Here is a 15348-nt window from a genome sequence, read left to right as displayed (position 1 = left end):
GTATCTCTACATTATCCAGCTCGTCCTGGAACTTGCTCTGTAGACCAGGTTGACCTTGAATTCAGAGGCTCACCTGCCTCTGCCTCCTGAGTGCTAGGATTAAAAGCATGAGCCAGCCATGTCTGGTTTCTTTATGTACTATAGAGACGAGAGTCTCATCAGATAAACTATTTGCAAATACCTTTCATCTCTTACATTTGTTTTCAGTGCCTTGATTGTTATGGCATAGGATTTTAGTTTTGACAGAGTCTAGTAACAGGTTTCATGACTTGATTTGTGATAGGTATGGTAGGCTTGCTTTAGGTTATGGTGTTTTATTGCAGCGATAGAAAGCAAACAAAGATACATGTAGGTTTGTAGTGTATTTTAAGTTAACTTTTATATATGATGTAAGGGTTAAACTCTTCTTGGTTTTGTTTTGAGAAAGTCTCACTATGTAGCCCTTGGCTGGCTGCCACTCACTGTGTAGACCAGGTTAGCCTCAAGCCCACAGAGATCCATTTACCTCTGCCTCCTGAGTGTTGGGGCTGACTAAATGTGTACACTACTGCACCTGTCTTCAAACTCACTCTTTTCATAAGATGGAAACCCAATTAAAGCCATTAGCAAAACCACAGGCAAACGGCCTCTGTTGGTCCTTGGTGATATGAATCCCCACTGAATTTCTGCTAAGAGACACACAATGAGTCTCCAGTGAGCAGTTATTTGAAAGCAAACTTTACTACAATAGTTCTTCATTCAGTCCCATCTGCTGTTCACTGAGCACCTACTGTGGGAGACTCAAAGATCTAGGTCTCACAGATGGAAATATTCATAACGGTCATGCAGAGCGAGTCACCCAGGGCCAGGCCAGGGGAGGGGGGGTGCAGGAGGGGGGGGCGCGTTGGGCTTAAAGTTGACTAGATAAGCCCCAGTTAGTGAAGCTGTCTCTGGAAGTGTCTATAAGAGCATGTCAGGACCATCAGGTCAGGAGGGTTAATCCTCTAATGGACAATACTGAGGATGTGGAAAAGTAGGAGGTGGGGCCTCAATGGAAGAAGTAGCTTTCTTGGGACGTGTCCTTGGGCTATATCCCCACTTGTCCCCTTCCTGTTTCCCTCTCTTGGCTTCCTGTTCACGATGGAGAAACTTCCTTTCTCCACCACAGTGCATGACCTGAGCAACCATGGACTGAAAACAACCCCTGAATCTTTACTTCTTCAATTGATTCTCCCAGAGATTTTGGTCACAGAGACAAACAACTGGGCAGCTACAGTAGGCTTCTTCAAGGGTGATGCTGGAGTTTAAACCTGAGTGGGGGTGGTGAGGGATTTGGCGGCCACTGTGTCAGAAGGTATTCTAGGCCAACACAGCCACTGCAAAGAACATCAGACAGGCCTGTGTGTGGCATTTGTGAGGAGCACAAGGAGGCCAGTGGCTGGAGCCAGTGAGGCAGGGATATGCCCAGAAGGCCAGGCCACCTGGAATCCTCTTCACCACCATGAGGGCTTTGAGAAAGAGCCGTGGGAGTGAGCCAAGCTGGCTTCCGGCTGCCAGCGTGAAGATGGAGTGTGGGAGGACAAGACCATGAAGGAAGCTTCTGGATTCAGTCGGTCAAGAGAGGGAAGTGACTGGTTGGGCCCAGATGGAGCACGGAAGGTGGTAGAAGGGTTTTCATGTAGCGATACCCCATCCTCAACTAGACAACTAGAGGGAGCTATCAGGGAGGCCACTGTGGAACCAGATTTGGAGAGACAGGGAGGCAAGGGGTTCAACTTGTGGCACTTGGTGAAAATGTTTCAACTTCCAAATGGAGGCATTGGATAGGCAGCTGGAAAATAGGAGGCCAAGACAAACGCCCACAAAGAAACAGCCATGGCCCGAGGGTAAGCAGGAGCGTGAGGGTGCGCCTGGAGCTTACGACATTAAGAGACCAGGGGTGGAAAGGGCGAGCCTGGCGAGCCTTCAGAGTGGTCCTCAGGTCTGCTGTCTTCATAGTTGGCCACCTGCAAGCATCACCCTTAGTATGCCACCTGCTCCCCTCCCTCCCACTCCCCTTCCTTTTAATGGGCACCTACTATGTTCTAGGACAACTGATCTTTCACAGGAGAGAAAGAATGGCCACTAATGAGACAGACACAGCAGCAACCTGAGCCCAGCTAGAGACGTCTGATGGTAGTCCACGCAGAGGAAGCTACAGCCATCTTTAGCCTTCCTTCTCATGCTTAACGTCTTCCTATTACTTAGTCACAAAGTTAAAATCACTTTTGTTGTTTTTTTCCTTACTTTCATCTTTATTTAGGTGTGTATGCTCTGGTCCTAGGTATGAGGACATTCGACCCCCTGGAGCTGGAGGTATGGATGGTTCTGAGCCTCCCAGTGTGGGTGCAGGAACTGAGCCGGAGTTCTCTGGAAGAGATGCAAATGTTCCTAACTGCTGAGCCACCTCTCCAGCCCCTTGTTTTGTTTTCTTGCTACAGGGTCTCACTCACTATGGACCCTATTTTGGGCCTAAATTTGTGATCCTCCTGCCTCAGCCTCCCGACTGCTGAATCCACTGAGTGGCAGGGAAGAGGTCACAGCATAGAAACTATCTGGTGGCCGCCACCTTGCAAAGCCAGAGCCACTGCAGCAAGCCCCAGCTCATCTCAGGCTCCGCTGAGGGGACGCTGATTAGCGGGTGCCAGGCTATAGGAACCACTGACCAGAGCAACTAGGTCAGAATTTTGGTCTGCAAATTTCATTTGGTTTTTTCTTGCTGTATTGCTCAGATTGACCTCCAACTCCTGCCTCAGCCTCCCAGGGAAGTTTGAAGGGACATTCTGAGGAGAACTGAGGATTTTTTTTAAATGGCTTTTGTATTTGACAGGGTCTTGCTACATAACCAACTGGCTCATGAAGATCTCTCTCCCTCTGCTTCCCACAGCTGGGATTACAGGCATGTACCACCCACGGCTGGGATTACAGGCATGTACCACCACACTCTGCTTGATCCTGGGTTCTTTCTTTGTTTGTTTTTCTTTAAGTATATTTTGAAAATTTAAAATAATAAAATAGTTCACAGAAATGCTAAATTTTAGTCAGTTTGGCTTATTTGGAGGTAGCAGATCTTGCAGAAATTATAATTCAATTGTAAATAACCCACAGCTATGTATGTTATTGTGGTTGTTTGCTGGGGCCGGGTGTCATGTATGCTGTCCACAAACTTGACGTGTGCTGAGGATAACCCTGGACTCCTGCGGATCTTCTTGCCTCCACCTCCCATGATGCTAGGATGACAGGCCTGCATCACCACGCCCAACTTAAGTATATTTTTGATTGGGGTAATGCCATCCTGCCTTAGTCTGCAAGGACTGCTATTAAAAATACTGAAGGCTCAGGAGCTCATTAACAACAAAAACTTGTTTGCAGTTCTAGAGGCTGTGAAGTCCAATATCAGGGTGCCAACAGGTTGGTGTCCAGTGATGTGGAACAGACTGTGGGTCTCCCTAGGCCTCATTTTTATAAGCGCACTAACCCCACTCCTGAGGTCTCTGCCCCCTTATCTACCACCTCCCAGCCTCGTCTCCCTTCAGGTGTCTCCTCTGGGGTGAGGGATTTACCACCTCCTACCATCAGCTCTGGGTGAGAATTTTCAGGAGCCATAGCTACCACAGTGCTTTGCCACGTCATGCTGACATCAGAATGCACAGCGCCTCCCTGGAGAGACTTCCCAGTCTTGCTTAGCTCATCTTATACAGTCTAATGTTTTTAAGTGACTTTTTTTTTTAACCTGCAAATTCAATTTATTTTCCTCATCAAGACTCCTGCAGGTGCTGGAGAGATGGCTCAGGGGTGAGGAGCGGGCACCTGCTGCCCTTGCAGGGAACTTGAGTTTGGTCCCCAGCTCACCCCGGCTCCAGGGATCCAACACTCTCTTCTGGCCTCCACAGACATCCACGTGCACACACACACACACACAGAGAGAGAGAGACAGAGAGAGAGAGAGAGAGAGAAATAGAAGTAAAATAAATCTTTAAAAAAGGATTTCTGCTAACTGACGAATGGTTTGTTCTTGATGTCTTGGGCCCAAATTAACTATAAGACCAAGGGAAAGCCAGCTGCAGGCACTGTAAGGTGAGCAGAGTTCGTTAACTGCCAGCCTCACAGCACAAGAAAACCAAGGAATCCGGCGCCAAAGAGTTTATTGACAAACATAAGCCCCAAACCCGGCCTCTTGTATTAACAAAGCACACACAGTGATAACTGTACAGCTCCTCCTCCACAAACATCACTCCTTAAGTTATGACCATCTTTTCTAGAAATGGATCAATAGACATACTCTAAAACCTTTCTGATAAATATATGGCTGCACTGCATCCAGCCTGAATAATCCTCTTCAACAAGGCATACGCGGGAGCCTGCGGAGAACAAAAGGCTGCGATGTACTAGGTGGTAGAGTATTGTCTAACATGCACCCTGAGCTGGGAAAATAAGCAAACGGGCAAGTGGTCTGTTAGTGGTAGAGCACTTGCCTAGCAAGGCCCTGGATTCAATGCTAGCCCCTAAACAAACAGCAAGGAAACCCCACGAGATGCATCTATTTTCAGATGTCAGACCTGGACTCTCACTGGTAGGGCAGGGTTTGGGCTCCTCTGGATAAAAGAGGATCTGGGAAATGATTTAATTTGAAACAAAAGCCATTTGAAATTCTAGAAGCATCTATGGCCACTGAACCGCTGGGTTGTTTCTTGGGATAGTAACAGAGCAGGACACAGGAGCCTCACCATGTACTATGGCTGAGCTTGGGTGCTTTCTGTCAAGTACCCGTTTCCCTGCCTTCTGACCTGTACTTTCAAATGTCTCCTTCTGGGAACAGAAACCTTTGGCCCCCTCAACCTTTAAAATGGCCCGGGAGCAGCACAGGAAGAGTTGGCCCTACCAGCTCTGCGTCGTGGTCCAGGCCTATGTCGTGGTGTTCAAGCTCCTCATCGCGAAACTGCTTGATGACCTGGGAAGAAAAGGAATCGCAGACCAGGGTGAGTCAGCACCCCAGGTTGACGGCAGCTCATCCTGTTTCCAGGCCAGAGCCTGTGTCCTCACATAGAGCTGGCAAAGGCCCGCATGCTTTTGCTATGAAGGGCTAGAATTCTTCACTCTGGCACTCCAGTGGGGTGAACAGCCTTGCAAGAGTAAACCATAGCCGTGGCTCTAATGAGACTTATTTACAAAACAGGCATGGCCACAGGCTAGAGTCGGCCAGTGTCTGACTTCAGGTTTTAAAAACCTGAGAGTTGTTGCCTGTCTTAGTCCCTGCTCTGTTGCTGTGAAGAGACACCATGAGCAAAGCAAGTCTTAGAAAGGAAAGCATTTAACTGGGGGCTTGCCTGAGGTTTCAGAGGTTTAGCTCATTATCAGCTTAGCAGGAGCAGGGCAGCACTTCAGTGTTGGAGCAGTAGCTGAGAGCTACATCCTGACCTGCAGACCTAGAGACAGACCCTGGGCCTCGCATGGGCTTTTGCAAACTTAAAGCCCCGCCCCCAACAACACACTTCCTCCAACAAGGCTAACCCTAAGCCTCCTAATCCTTCTCAAATAATGCCACTTCCCCCACATCTAAGCATTCAGATATGAGAATCTCTGGGGGCCACCGTTATTCAAACCACCACATGGCCAAGTACAGTAATACACACTGACATCCCCAGCCCTTGGAAGGCAGAGGCAGGAGGGCCAAGAGTCAAGACAAGCCTTTGTCTCAAAAGTAAACCAAACAGAATCTAAGTAAATGAACTGCTGTTGGGAAGAGTGCTGGAGGATGGTGACCAGGCAGGAGGACCTCTGTAGCCGCTAGTTTTAAGACCAGCCCGGGGCCAAATAGTTCCTTCTTTCCTATAGAGAAACCTGAGGAAAATCACTCAACCTGAAGAGTTGATCACCATTTTTTTTAAATTTTATTTTTGGAATTATTAGTTAACTCCAGCATTTTCCCCATCCCTTTCCTCCCTCCCATATTCCCCTCTCTGCTCTCCTTCAAGTTCATGGCCTCTCTTTTCATTAGTTGCTGTTGCGTGTGTGTATGTATTTGCTTATACATATTTAAATCTAGCCTGCTCTGTCCGTATAATGCCACCTGTAAGTATGCTTTCAGGCTGACCTTCTGGCACTGGACAGTGTGCTCTTCCCTGGAGAAGGCTACCCCTCCCATCTCAACCTTCCTGCATTGCTTATGGTTCTTTGTGTAGGGGTCAGGCCTTGTGGATTTTTCTCTGTCTAGTTAGTGTGTTAGCTGACATCATCCTTGTTCACCCTGTGCTGTTGAGTCATGGATGTGCAGAGGCCACACAGACCTGGACTGGGAACAGTTCTAAGCTGTATGATCTGTCTGTGTCTCACGTAAAAGATACACCCCCTTCCCCAGTTGCCTAAGTCCCTGCCTCCTTAGTACCCATCTCCTGTCACCTGCCCTTTCTCCCCTCAAGCAGCGCACAGTCAGTCACCTGCAGCAGCTCCTCATACTTTTCAGGGTCCTCTTCCATCAGCATGCGGATCTGGTTGTTGTAGTGATTAGCGATAGACTCTTCTACCGCCACGGTGCAGGCCATTGCTCCTTCCTTCCCCAGCAAGGCAGTTCCTGCCCCTGCAACCGTCAAACAAAGTCAAGCCACAGGCTGCTGGTCATCTGTGAGGCATCCTGACACCTGGGTTGGTAACTCTCTGGGAGGGCTGTGTCGTGTTTCTCGGGGTGTCTAATGGCACCCGATATCCACCCTCTAGATGTCAGCAGTACCTGCTGATCATGACAATGGGCATTTAGATATTCCCATGAATCCCTTGAAACAGTCACGCCTGGTTGAGAAGCGGCTGGAGCTTATATCAGATGCTAGTTACAAAGCTCTTTCTGAATGTATTTTTATTTTATTTGGTTGTTTTGTTTGAGACAAGATCTCACTATGAAACCCAAGTTAACACGTGGGCTCAATGAGGCTTGACCCCCTGCAGAGAGCTGAGAGTCTATCTGGGTTCTCTGCTGTTCTTCCGTGTGTGTGTGTGTGTGTGTGTGTGTGTGTGTGTGTGTGTGTGTTATGGAACTCAATTTGTAGACCACGCTGGCTCAAACTCAGAGATCTGCCTGCCTCTGTCTCCCGAGTGCTGGGGTTAAAGGTGGGCACCAGCACTCTCACGGTCAAGCTGCTCTGAGGTCAGGATCCTCAGGACACAGATTCTGGCTGTGGTGGCATGATCCTAACTTCCCTCTGTGAGTTATTATACCATCTATTTATAAAAGTGATAGCTCTATCTTCAAGTCATATAAACAATAAAATTCAATCAATTTCATCAACTTCAATTTAGCTTTAGGAAAACACACAGTAAATTTTAAAAGGTTGGATGCAGCCATGACAAGGGCTCCAGAGGCAGGAACAGCCCATCATTAGAGCCCAAGCGGCTGCTGGACAGACACATACCCAGGGCAAAGCCTGCCACGTTCCACAAGGGCATCAAAACCGTAGGTCGGGCCCTGAATGCAATCATCAGCTCGTTGAACTTTTTCAAATGGTTCTTCTCCTGATCCCACATTTTCTGGGGGGGGAAACATAAAAAGAGGCATCACAGGGACACGGCTCACTGAGCACACAAGAGGTAAGAATGAATTGGTGCAATGCTGTCTTCCATCCCCTTAAATATGCATGAGATAAAAGCAAACCACAGAAGAATCTCTCAAGAAAGAAAAGGGCCTGCCAAGTAAATGAAGAACCAAGGCTTTGGACAGAGCTAAGTGTTCCACCTCCAGAGCCACACACACCTCAGTGACCATACAGTCAGCTTGCATAGTGAGCCATATAGAACTCCAGGTTCTGACCCACCGGCTCAAGCAACCACAAGAGAAAATAATGAAAAAAAAACTAACAACAACAACAACAACAACAACAAAACGGTGTCCTGAAAACTCACAGACTGTTCTCAATAGAAAACAGGACAGCCAATGAGAGGCATTCTCCTGGCATGAAGGACTCTTCACAGGAGAGATGTGCAGGGCCACAAGCAGACACCCACCATCTTACACATGGGATGAGCTCTGGGGACTGGGATCTGCGGGGATCTAAAGGGACACAAGCTAAGCTGCCATGTGTCATGGTGACAATGGCTCGACAGGAGCTGGTTTATTCCCCAGCCAGACCCAGGGAGGCGGGGGTTACCAGGCTAGTGTGCACACAGGGAAATGAAAACCTAGAGGTCATGTGACCTCTTCAAGGTCGCAGAAGTAGGTGAGAGAGCTGGAAAGGAAACCTAGATCTTCGGGGCTGTTAACCCCTCTCTCTGACACTCTGTGCTAGGACAAGCCTACAATAACCTCCTGGCATATGGAACCTTCTTCTAATGGAGGGATTTTCAGCCTTTTCTGCAATGAAACATTAACACCACAAATACACCCAATTTCCAGACCCAATTTCTTTCTCTCTTACTTTCCTCCTCTCTCCATTTTTTCTTTCTGACTTGGAACTTCCTGTGTAGACCATGCTGGCCTCAAAGTCCCAGAGATCACCCTATCTCCAGCTCCCAAGTGCTGGGATTACAGGCATGCACCACCACACCCAGCCATAGTCAATGCATATCTGTGCTTTTAGACAACAGAGCATGTGCTTTGTTCCAAGTCCTCCCTTTGGAGCACACAGCCAAAAGTGATGCTCGAGGGCTTCAGATACACTGCCAGGGCAACAGACTGGGCTGAGACTCAGGGAAGAACCCACCTGAATGACAGGGCCAACACTGGTCCGACCGAGCACGGCCATTTGCCCTGCATAGATGCGGTTTGCTCCATATTCACCAGCGTGATCCACCCGAATTATTCGATCCACGGCTGCCCGGTTAATATTGTCTAAGGTCATCCCCGAACTGTGACACCTGATGATGAGGCCTCTTCCATACTCTGCAATGAAAACGCAAGTGTCCGTCTCATTATCCACACAGGACACTGACATTCCTGAAAACAGAGTTGTGGGGCCCAGGGATGGAACTCAGGCCCTTGTGCTGGACGGCAAGCACCTTTACCCACTGAGTCATATCGCTGGCCTGTTGCCTTTTTGCCGACAGAATGAAAGACAAGCCTGAGGGCTGGACACATCTACCAGTGTGTGTTTTTTATCACCTGCAATGCTCAAACCCAAAAGACTTCACCTAAAGACTGGGGCTTCTGGCTTTACTTTAAACGTATGGCGATCTGGAAGGACTGAAATCTGTCCTCACCAGGCAGCTGACATGACAGCTGTTTCAGGAAAGGGAGGCTCCCTTCTCAAGCTGTACAGCAGAAGCCCCTGGCGTGCACCCAAAGCTATGATGCTCTCCCCAAGTCTCCCTGGGAAGCGGCTAGTGTTGATATTCTGAAAAAGCTCAGGGGACAAAGCCTGGCATCCCAAGTTGGGGCTTCAATGTTCTTTTACTACACCAGTTCCATGGGCAGGTGACTGAGACCCTGCCTGACAAGGTTTGACCTCAGACTAAACTCTTCTTCAAATATAAACTCTTTTCAGGAAACCAAATGGCAAACACTTTCACTACACTTCCAAGCTCCAGATTAGAGGATCTTGAATTTTTTTTTTTTTTTTTTGGTTTTTCGAGACAGGGTTTCTCTGTGTAGCCCTGGCTGTCCTGGCACTCACTTTGTAGACCAGGCTGGCCTCGAACTCAGAAATCCGCCTGCCTCTGCCTCCCGAGTGCTGGGATTAAAGGCGTGCGCCACCACGCCCGGCTGATCTTGAATGTTTACCTCCTCCCAGAAGGGTCCTGTAGTAATGTGTGTTTATCCCATATAAAAACGGAAACCCACAGGCCCTCTGGTTTGTCACTCTAGCTGCACCCTGGGATGGTGTTCAAAGTGCTGCAGGCTCTCTGTTTGCTATGACCACCATGTCTTTGGAAGACACTTCTTTTCACCTAAGCAAACTTCAACATCCAGAAAACAGGTGGAAAAGTTCCCATACATCTTTGGCTCTTTCATCAAGAAGGCTTAAGGTTTTTGGACACAAGGCCACGGGGCAGGATTGGAGTATCTGGTGTGTATGCATGCCGTCGTTGGGAACATGAGCTTTGCTACCAAGTAGAATTTTAAATGCTGTATCTACTTATCATGGTGCTGGAGATCAAGACTGCCCTGAGCTACCACTGAGCTACATCAACAGTCCTGGGACAAATAGCGCTGTGTGTGCAAAGGCATGTGGATTCTGCAGGAGTGAGAACGGCTTTGTCTACTGCGCATGGCATGCTCTGTCTCACTCAGCTCACTGATTCTAACTGGACAGAGTCCATGGAGCAGACACAGCACCTCAGCTCTCCTGCCAAGTGTAAGACACCAACCATTCCAAACTGTCTTCAGACAGTGGGGCTCTACGGTTTGAGGCCCATATTTTATGGGACAGTGATGGGACACAATCAGGAACTTGCTGCATTTCTGTGTCCAAGTTCAAGGGCTTGTGCTTCTGGCCAGCTTGTCTCCTTGCAGAAAGCAGGGTCTGGAGACAGACTTGGTGAGCCAGTTGTATTTCTCAACACAATCTTGTTTGCTTGTAATCTTACTTTTTAGCAAAGAAAGTTCAAGGCAAACTAGTACTCCTTTTTAAAAGTATATTAAGGAATAACAAGGGCCTGGAGAGGTGGCTCAGCGGTTAAGAGCACTGACTGCTCTTCCAGAGGTCCTGAGGTCAATTCCCAGCAACTACATGGTGGCTCAGGACCATTTGTAATGGGATCTGATTGCCTCTTCTGGTGTGTCTGAAGACAGCTACAGTGTATTCACATATATAAAATAAATCTTTTTTAAAAAGAAGAACAAGGAGCTGAGCAGGTGGGCCAAGTTTATATGGCTGGCTTTTGAGGTGTGATAAGCAGGATTCTTTATAACTGAGAACACACTGGAATGTTCCCTAAAACGCAACCTCTGTACTCAATGACTGGGAGAGGGTAGTGTTTGTCCTTTTATCTAAGAAATCAGTATAGATATTAATCCCAGCATGAGTTGGCAGCGCTCTGTGAGTTGAACAAGAGCATCCTGGTGAACAAGCAAGGTCCAGGTCAGCCAGCACTAAAGGCTGTCTCAAAACCAAATTAAAACCTACCCAGTAGCAAGGCTATTTTTATTTTTTTAAGGAGACATACACTTAAGGTTTGGTTTTTTTTTTTTTAAATTATTATCTTGAGGGTATATAAAACAAAGGAAACTAAGTTACTTCATAAATGAAAACAAGTGATTTTTATTGTTAACCTGTTCACTGGGTTAGCAAGGAACCTTAAAATTCACATCCCTGAGACCTGACTGCCTTGTTACACACTTTAAAATAAAGCTGAATCCCAGAGCTAGAAGCTCTCAAGCGTGCTGTTCCAGCCATGGTATCTGGGAGATTTTAAGTGGCTTATGGACACATAAATTACATACTAAGAGGCTCTTAAAAAGTCTCTTCTGATCCATTTATCACCAAGGAAAACATCTCTATAACTGGCATGTCTTGAATAATATCCAAACACTTGCTATGCACTCTTCTCTTCCAGAAAGAAAAACAGCCTTGGACTCAAGCCTTGGAAGGCACACACAACAATATCTAATGAAGTTTCATAGCTGTTCTCATGGTATTGGTGGTGGTGGTGGTGTGTGTGTGTGTGTGTGTGTGTGTGTGATTACTCATCCATTTGGGGGCAGGCAATTCTGGATTATTTACCAAAAGGATGTAGTTTCAATTAAATTACTTAATAAGTTGTAGTTAAACAAAAACACATCTCATCTCAAACCTCCAAACAATATTGCCTTCAGGCAAAATAGAAATCTAATGCTTGAAGATTTAGTTGCGAGAAAATGACCACGATTTTCTGGGGCAGCTCAGATGATTCAGACCTGAATCCAGACCTACCTCTCTCCATTCCAAATTCAAAGCTTAGCATATTTTGCAATACAAACAGTCCCATGAGAGGCTTGATAAAAACAGAGACTCCACGGCTCAAAAGAAGGCTCAGCAGTTTAGAATGTGTACTGCACTTGCAAATGACTTGAATTGGGCTCCCAGCACCCATATACAGGGATTCACAAACTGCCTGTTACTCTAGTTGCAGATTCAAACCCCAATTCTGGCCTCTCTAGAATTTAATTATTGTGCGCACGCACGCACACGCTTTTTTAAAACTCTAAAACCTATCAATCCAGTGAATGATGAGGGGGACCCGAAAATCTGCATTTATAACAGGTTGATGCTGTCGTCGGAAGGCTACTTTGCTTGAGAAAGTCCCGAGTGGAGACCGGAGGGACACTGCAGGACAATCAAGTTCCACACTTGCACTTGACGTCACATCACAGGCTGGTAATCACTTGTTCCCTGGCAGGGCATGTTCCTGCAGAAGTTCACCCGTTCCTGTCAATCAACTAGACGTACTACAAACCCCACCCCCATGTCGCGCGCTTGTGACGTTATACGTCCTCCCCGTGACATCCGTGACCTCCACTGCAAATAGTCACCGGCGAAGAACCCCGAGCCGAACCACGACCCCGAGCGGCCGGTACCTGAGAAGGGCCTCCGGACACCAGTGCGCAGGCGTCCCATAGAAGCAGCCGCTATGGCTCCGGCGGCGCTCATCGCTGCGGACAATGCAGCTATGGTCCAAACGCCCCGCCAATCGTGCTCTCGACTCAGGGTGATGACGCATAGATGCCGCGGACCGAGAGCCAGAGGAAACGCCCCTAGGCCCTGGATTACACCCGATTGGTTAGAAATGACCGATTCAACTTACTCTATTGGGTCTGCCCCCTGTCGATCATTGGAACGTCGTGTAGGCGCCCGGTCGGCTCTTAAGGTTGATGCAGAGCTGCCCTGGAGAGGCAGTTTAGGTTAGGGCTTCTCCCTGTCTTGGGAAGGCCACCCTCAGGTCACTGTTGTTTCCTCCACGTTACGGAGATTGTTTTTCTCTGTTAAAAGCCGATTTACACCTGAAAATCAGCAATTACTTGGTAAAACATGCCAGTTTTCGGTGTAATTGTGGGTTTCCCAGTTTGTTTCCCGTTACTTTCCGTTCCTTCTCGATTTTTATATTGAGATTTGCTTCATTGTTCTTCATCCTTTACTGGATTATTCATGGCCTGGTGCACAGTAGTGATGAACATAGCTGTGTGTTGAGGGAAGGAAAATCTAGCAACATACATTAAACATTTTAAAGTGCATATCCATTAATATGACAGCGAGGATCTAGCCAATAGAAATAAAATTTCAAGTCAGATAAGTATATAAAGGGGAAAACCATACCTGCAAGGATAATCAGTGTCTATTATAGGACCACTAGAGACTGTGGCTTTAGGAAAACTTGAGTTTACACCCTTGGGGGGGGGGGGAGTATGTATTTGATTCATAGCTACTGTAAAATAAATGAAACTACTAACCCATTCTATATAATTATAGTGTTCAAGTTAGTATACTACAGTAACTTAAAATTAAGACGAGCCCAAGTGCTGGGCCTTAGCGGCAGTGAGGGTACTTTAATATTCCTGTGGAGTACTCCGCCTAAATCTGGCTCTCAAAGCCTTTAAATGTTCAGAACCTTTCCCGTGCATTCCACTTCTAGATCTGTCCTAAAGAGATAAAAGAATGTTGAGGTGTATGTCCTAGTTATTACTGGAAATTTTTGGAAGTGTTAAAAAACTGGAGCTAGAGAGAGTTCAGAAGTTGAGAACAGGTCTTGCTCCTGCAGAGGACCTGGGTTTGATTCCCAGAAGCCACAGCAGGAAGCTAACAACGGCCTGTAACTCCAGTTCCAAGTGACCCAGCACTCTCCTCTGGACTGTCTGCACATGTGACACACAGACAAATACGTTTTTTTAAAAGGTTACCATCAGCCGGGCATGGTGGCGCACACCTTTAATCCCAGCACTCGGGAGGCAGAGGCAGGTGGATTTCTGAGTTCGAGGCCAGCCTGGTCTACAGAGTGAGTTCCAGGATCAGCCAGGACTACACAGAGAAACCCTGTCTCGAAAAACCAAAAAAAAAAAAAAAAACCAAAAAAAAAAAAGGTTACCATCAAGAGAATGCTAACAAACTATGGCTCATGAGCACAGTTAGCAGCTCCCTGTAATGGATGTAATGACTTGAGTTCAGATCTGATTATGTCACTCAGGCTTGCCTCAAACTGGTGATACGGCTGCTTTGGCCTCTGGAGCTTCCAGGGGTGTTAGAACAATGAACTTTGAAAGAACTTTGGATAAAATAGAACATTTAAGTGGAAAAGATGAGACTACTACATTTTCTTTCTTCCCTCCATTTGTGCTTGCTTGCTTTCTTCTCCCTTCTCTCTCCTCTCTCTTCTCTCTCTCTTTCCCTTCCCTCTCCCTCTTCCCCTTCCCCCACTCTGGTTATGAGACAAGAATTTCTACCCTGTATCCAGGTGTCTTTCAACTTGCTGTGTCGTCCAGGCTGGCCTTTGGTGCCTCTTTAAAAAAAACTTGTGTGCTTATGTGTAATTTTGATTTTTCTCTGTGGTTTTCAATGTTCTCATACTTTATAGTAAGTACTCTTATATTTTCAAAAGACAACGAAGAATATGAGATTCCCTAATCAAATTCTGAAATATAAAAGCAAGTTTGTCTTAGTTTTGTATTTTTGTGTAAGGGGACTGTCTCTGAAGGGGAAGGAATTTGTTCACAGTCACACAGCAAAGAGCATGTCCCATGTTTCAAGTACCTCTCATGCTCTGGACAGGTTTCTGGTAAAGCCTCACTCTACAGAGTAAAGATGTGTTCAGAAGTTCTCACACGGTCAGATCTTGTACCACCCAGGAAAAAATGAATTCTTCAGTTCGAAAATACTTAGCATAGTGGCTAGCTGCCATCAGAGTTTTGGCTTTGAGATCTGATTTGCCAACTTAACAGTTAATGCAAAGTAAAGACCTGTCTAACTGGATTCTCCTTCTTCACTGAGATGAGAACATTTAGTGGCTGTGAGAACCTGCAGGTCTGCTCTGCCAGAAAGAAAAAGAGAAAGAGAGAGAGAAAGAGAGAGAGACAGAGAGAAAGAGACAGACAGACAGACAGACGGGAGAGAGAGAGAGAATAGAAAAGAGAGGAAGGGGAAAGAGAAGGGAGAAAGAAAAACAGAACCGGAGCCTATAGTAGCAGATGGGAAGTGATAATGTTTGCAAAGGCTTTTAAAGTTCAATTTCCCATTGTTCCTATGGGGGAAGAATGACAATACCTACTTCAAGTACCCACCAGTGACTGCATAGTTACCGGAAATGTGTGTTACCACTGTGGAAGGCTAGATGGCCATTACAAAAGGGAGCTACTTGGAGAGAACATCAAGATGTTATTAAGGAGAAATTCAGAAATATGTATTCACAACACACACCCAACACATATATAGCTACTTTCAA

The 15348-nt window shown here is 46.7% G+C and overlaps 1 protein-coding gene across 1 annotated transcript; it reads right to left on the bottom strand.

Moving 5' to 3' along the window:
* Positions 1-4146: 4146 nt before the first annotated feature.
* Positions 4147-12649, bottom strand: Coq7 (coenzyme Q7, hydroxylase). Its single transcript, XM_021167992.3, has 6 exons — positions 12497-12649; positions 8706-8884; positions 7422-7536; positions 6456-6595; positions 4901-4969; positions 4147-4379 (listed from the first exon to the last, which is right to left on the bottom strand). The coding sequence occupies exons 1-6, from the start codon at positions 12567-12569 to the stop codon at positions 4302-4304; spliced, it is 654 nt and encodes a 217-aa protein (XP_021023651.1). The 5' UTR covers positions 12570-12649; the 3' UTR covers positions 4147-4301.
* Positions 12650-15348: the final 2699 nt, after the last annotated feature.

Source organism: Mus caroli, unplaced genomic scaffold (genome assembly GCF_978045245.1).
Source record: "Mus caroli unplaced genomic scaffold, Mus_caroli_1 scaffold_8, whole genome shotgun sequence".
NCBI lineage: Eukaryota > Metazoa > Chordata > Mammalia > Rodentia > Muridae > Mus > Mus caroli.
Note: the sequence above shows the minus strand (reverse complement) of the source record. Positions and strands in the feature narration are given on the sequence as shown.

Excerpts from the sequence above, each read along its gene's own strand:
- Coq7 (XM_021167992.3), bottom strand. The coding sequence starts at position 12,569 with ATGAGCGCCGCCGGAGCCATAGCGGCTGCTTCTATGGGACGCCTGCGC. Across the intron at positions 4,970-6,455 it reads AGTATGAGGAGCTGCTGCAG|GTCATCAAGCAGTTTCGCGA; the intron begins GTGACTGACTGT and ends TTTTCTTCCCAG. Across the intron at positions 4,380-4,900 it reads TGGACCACGACGCAGAGCTG|GCTCCCGCGTATGCCTTGTT; the intron begins GTAGGGCCAACT and ends TGTTCTCCGCAG.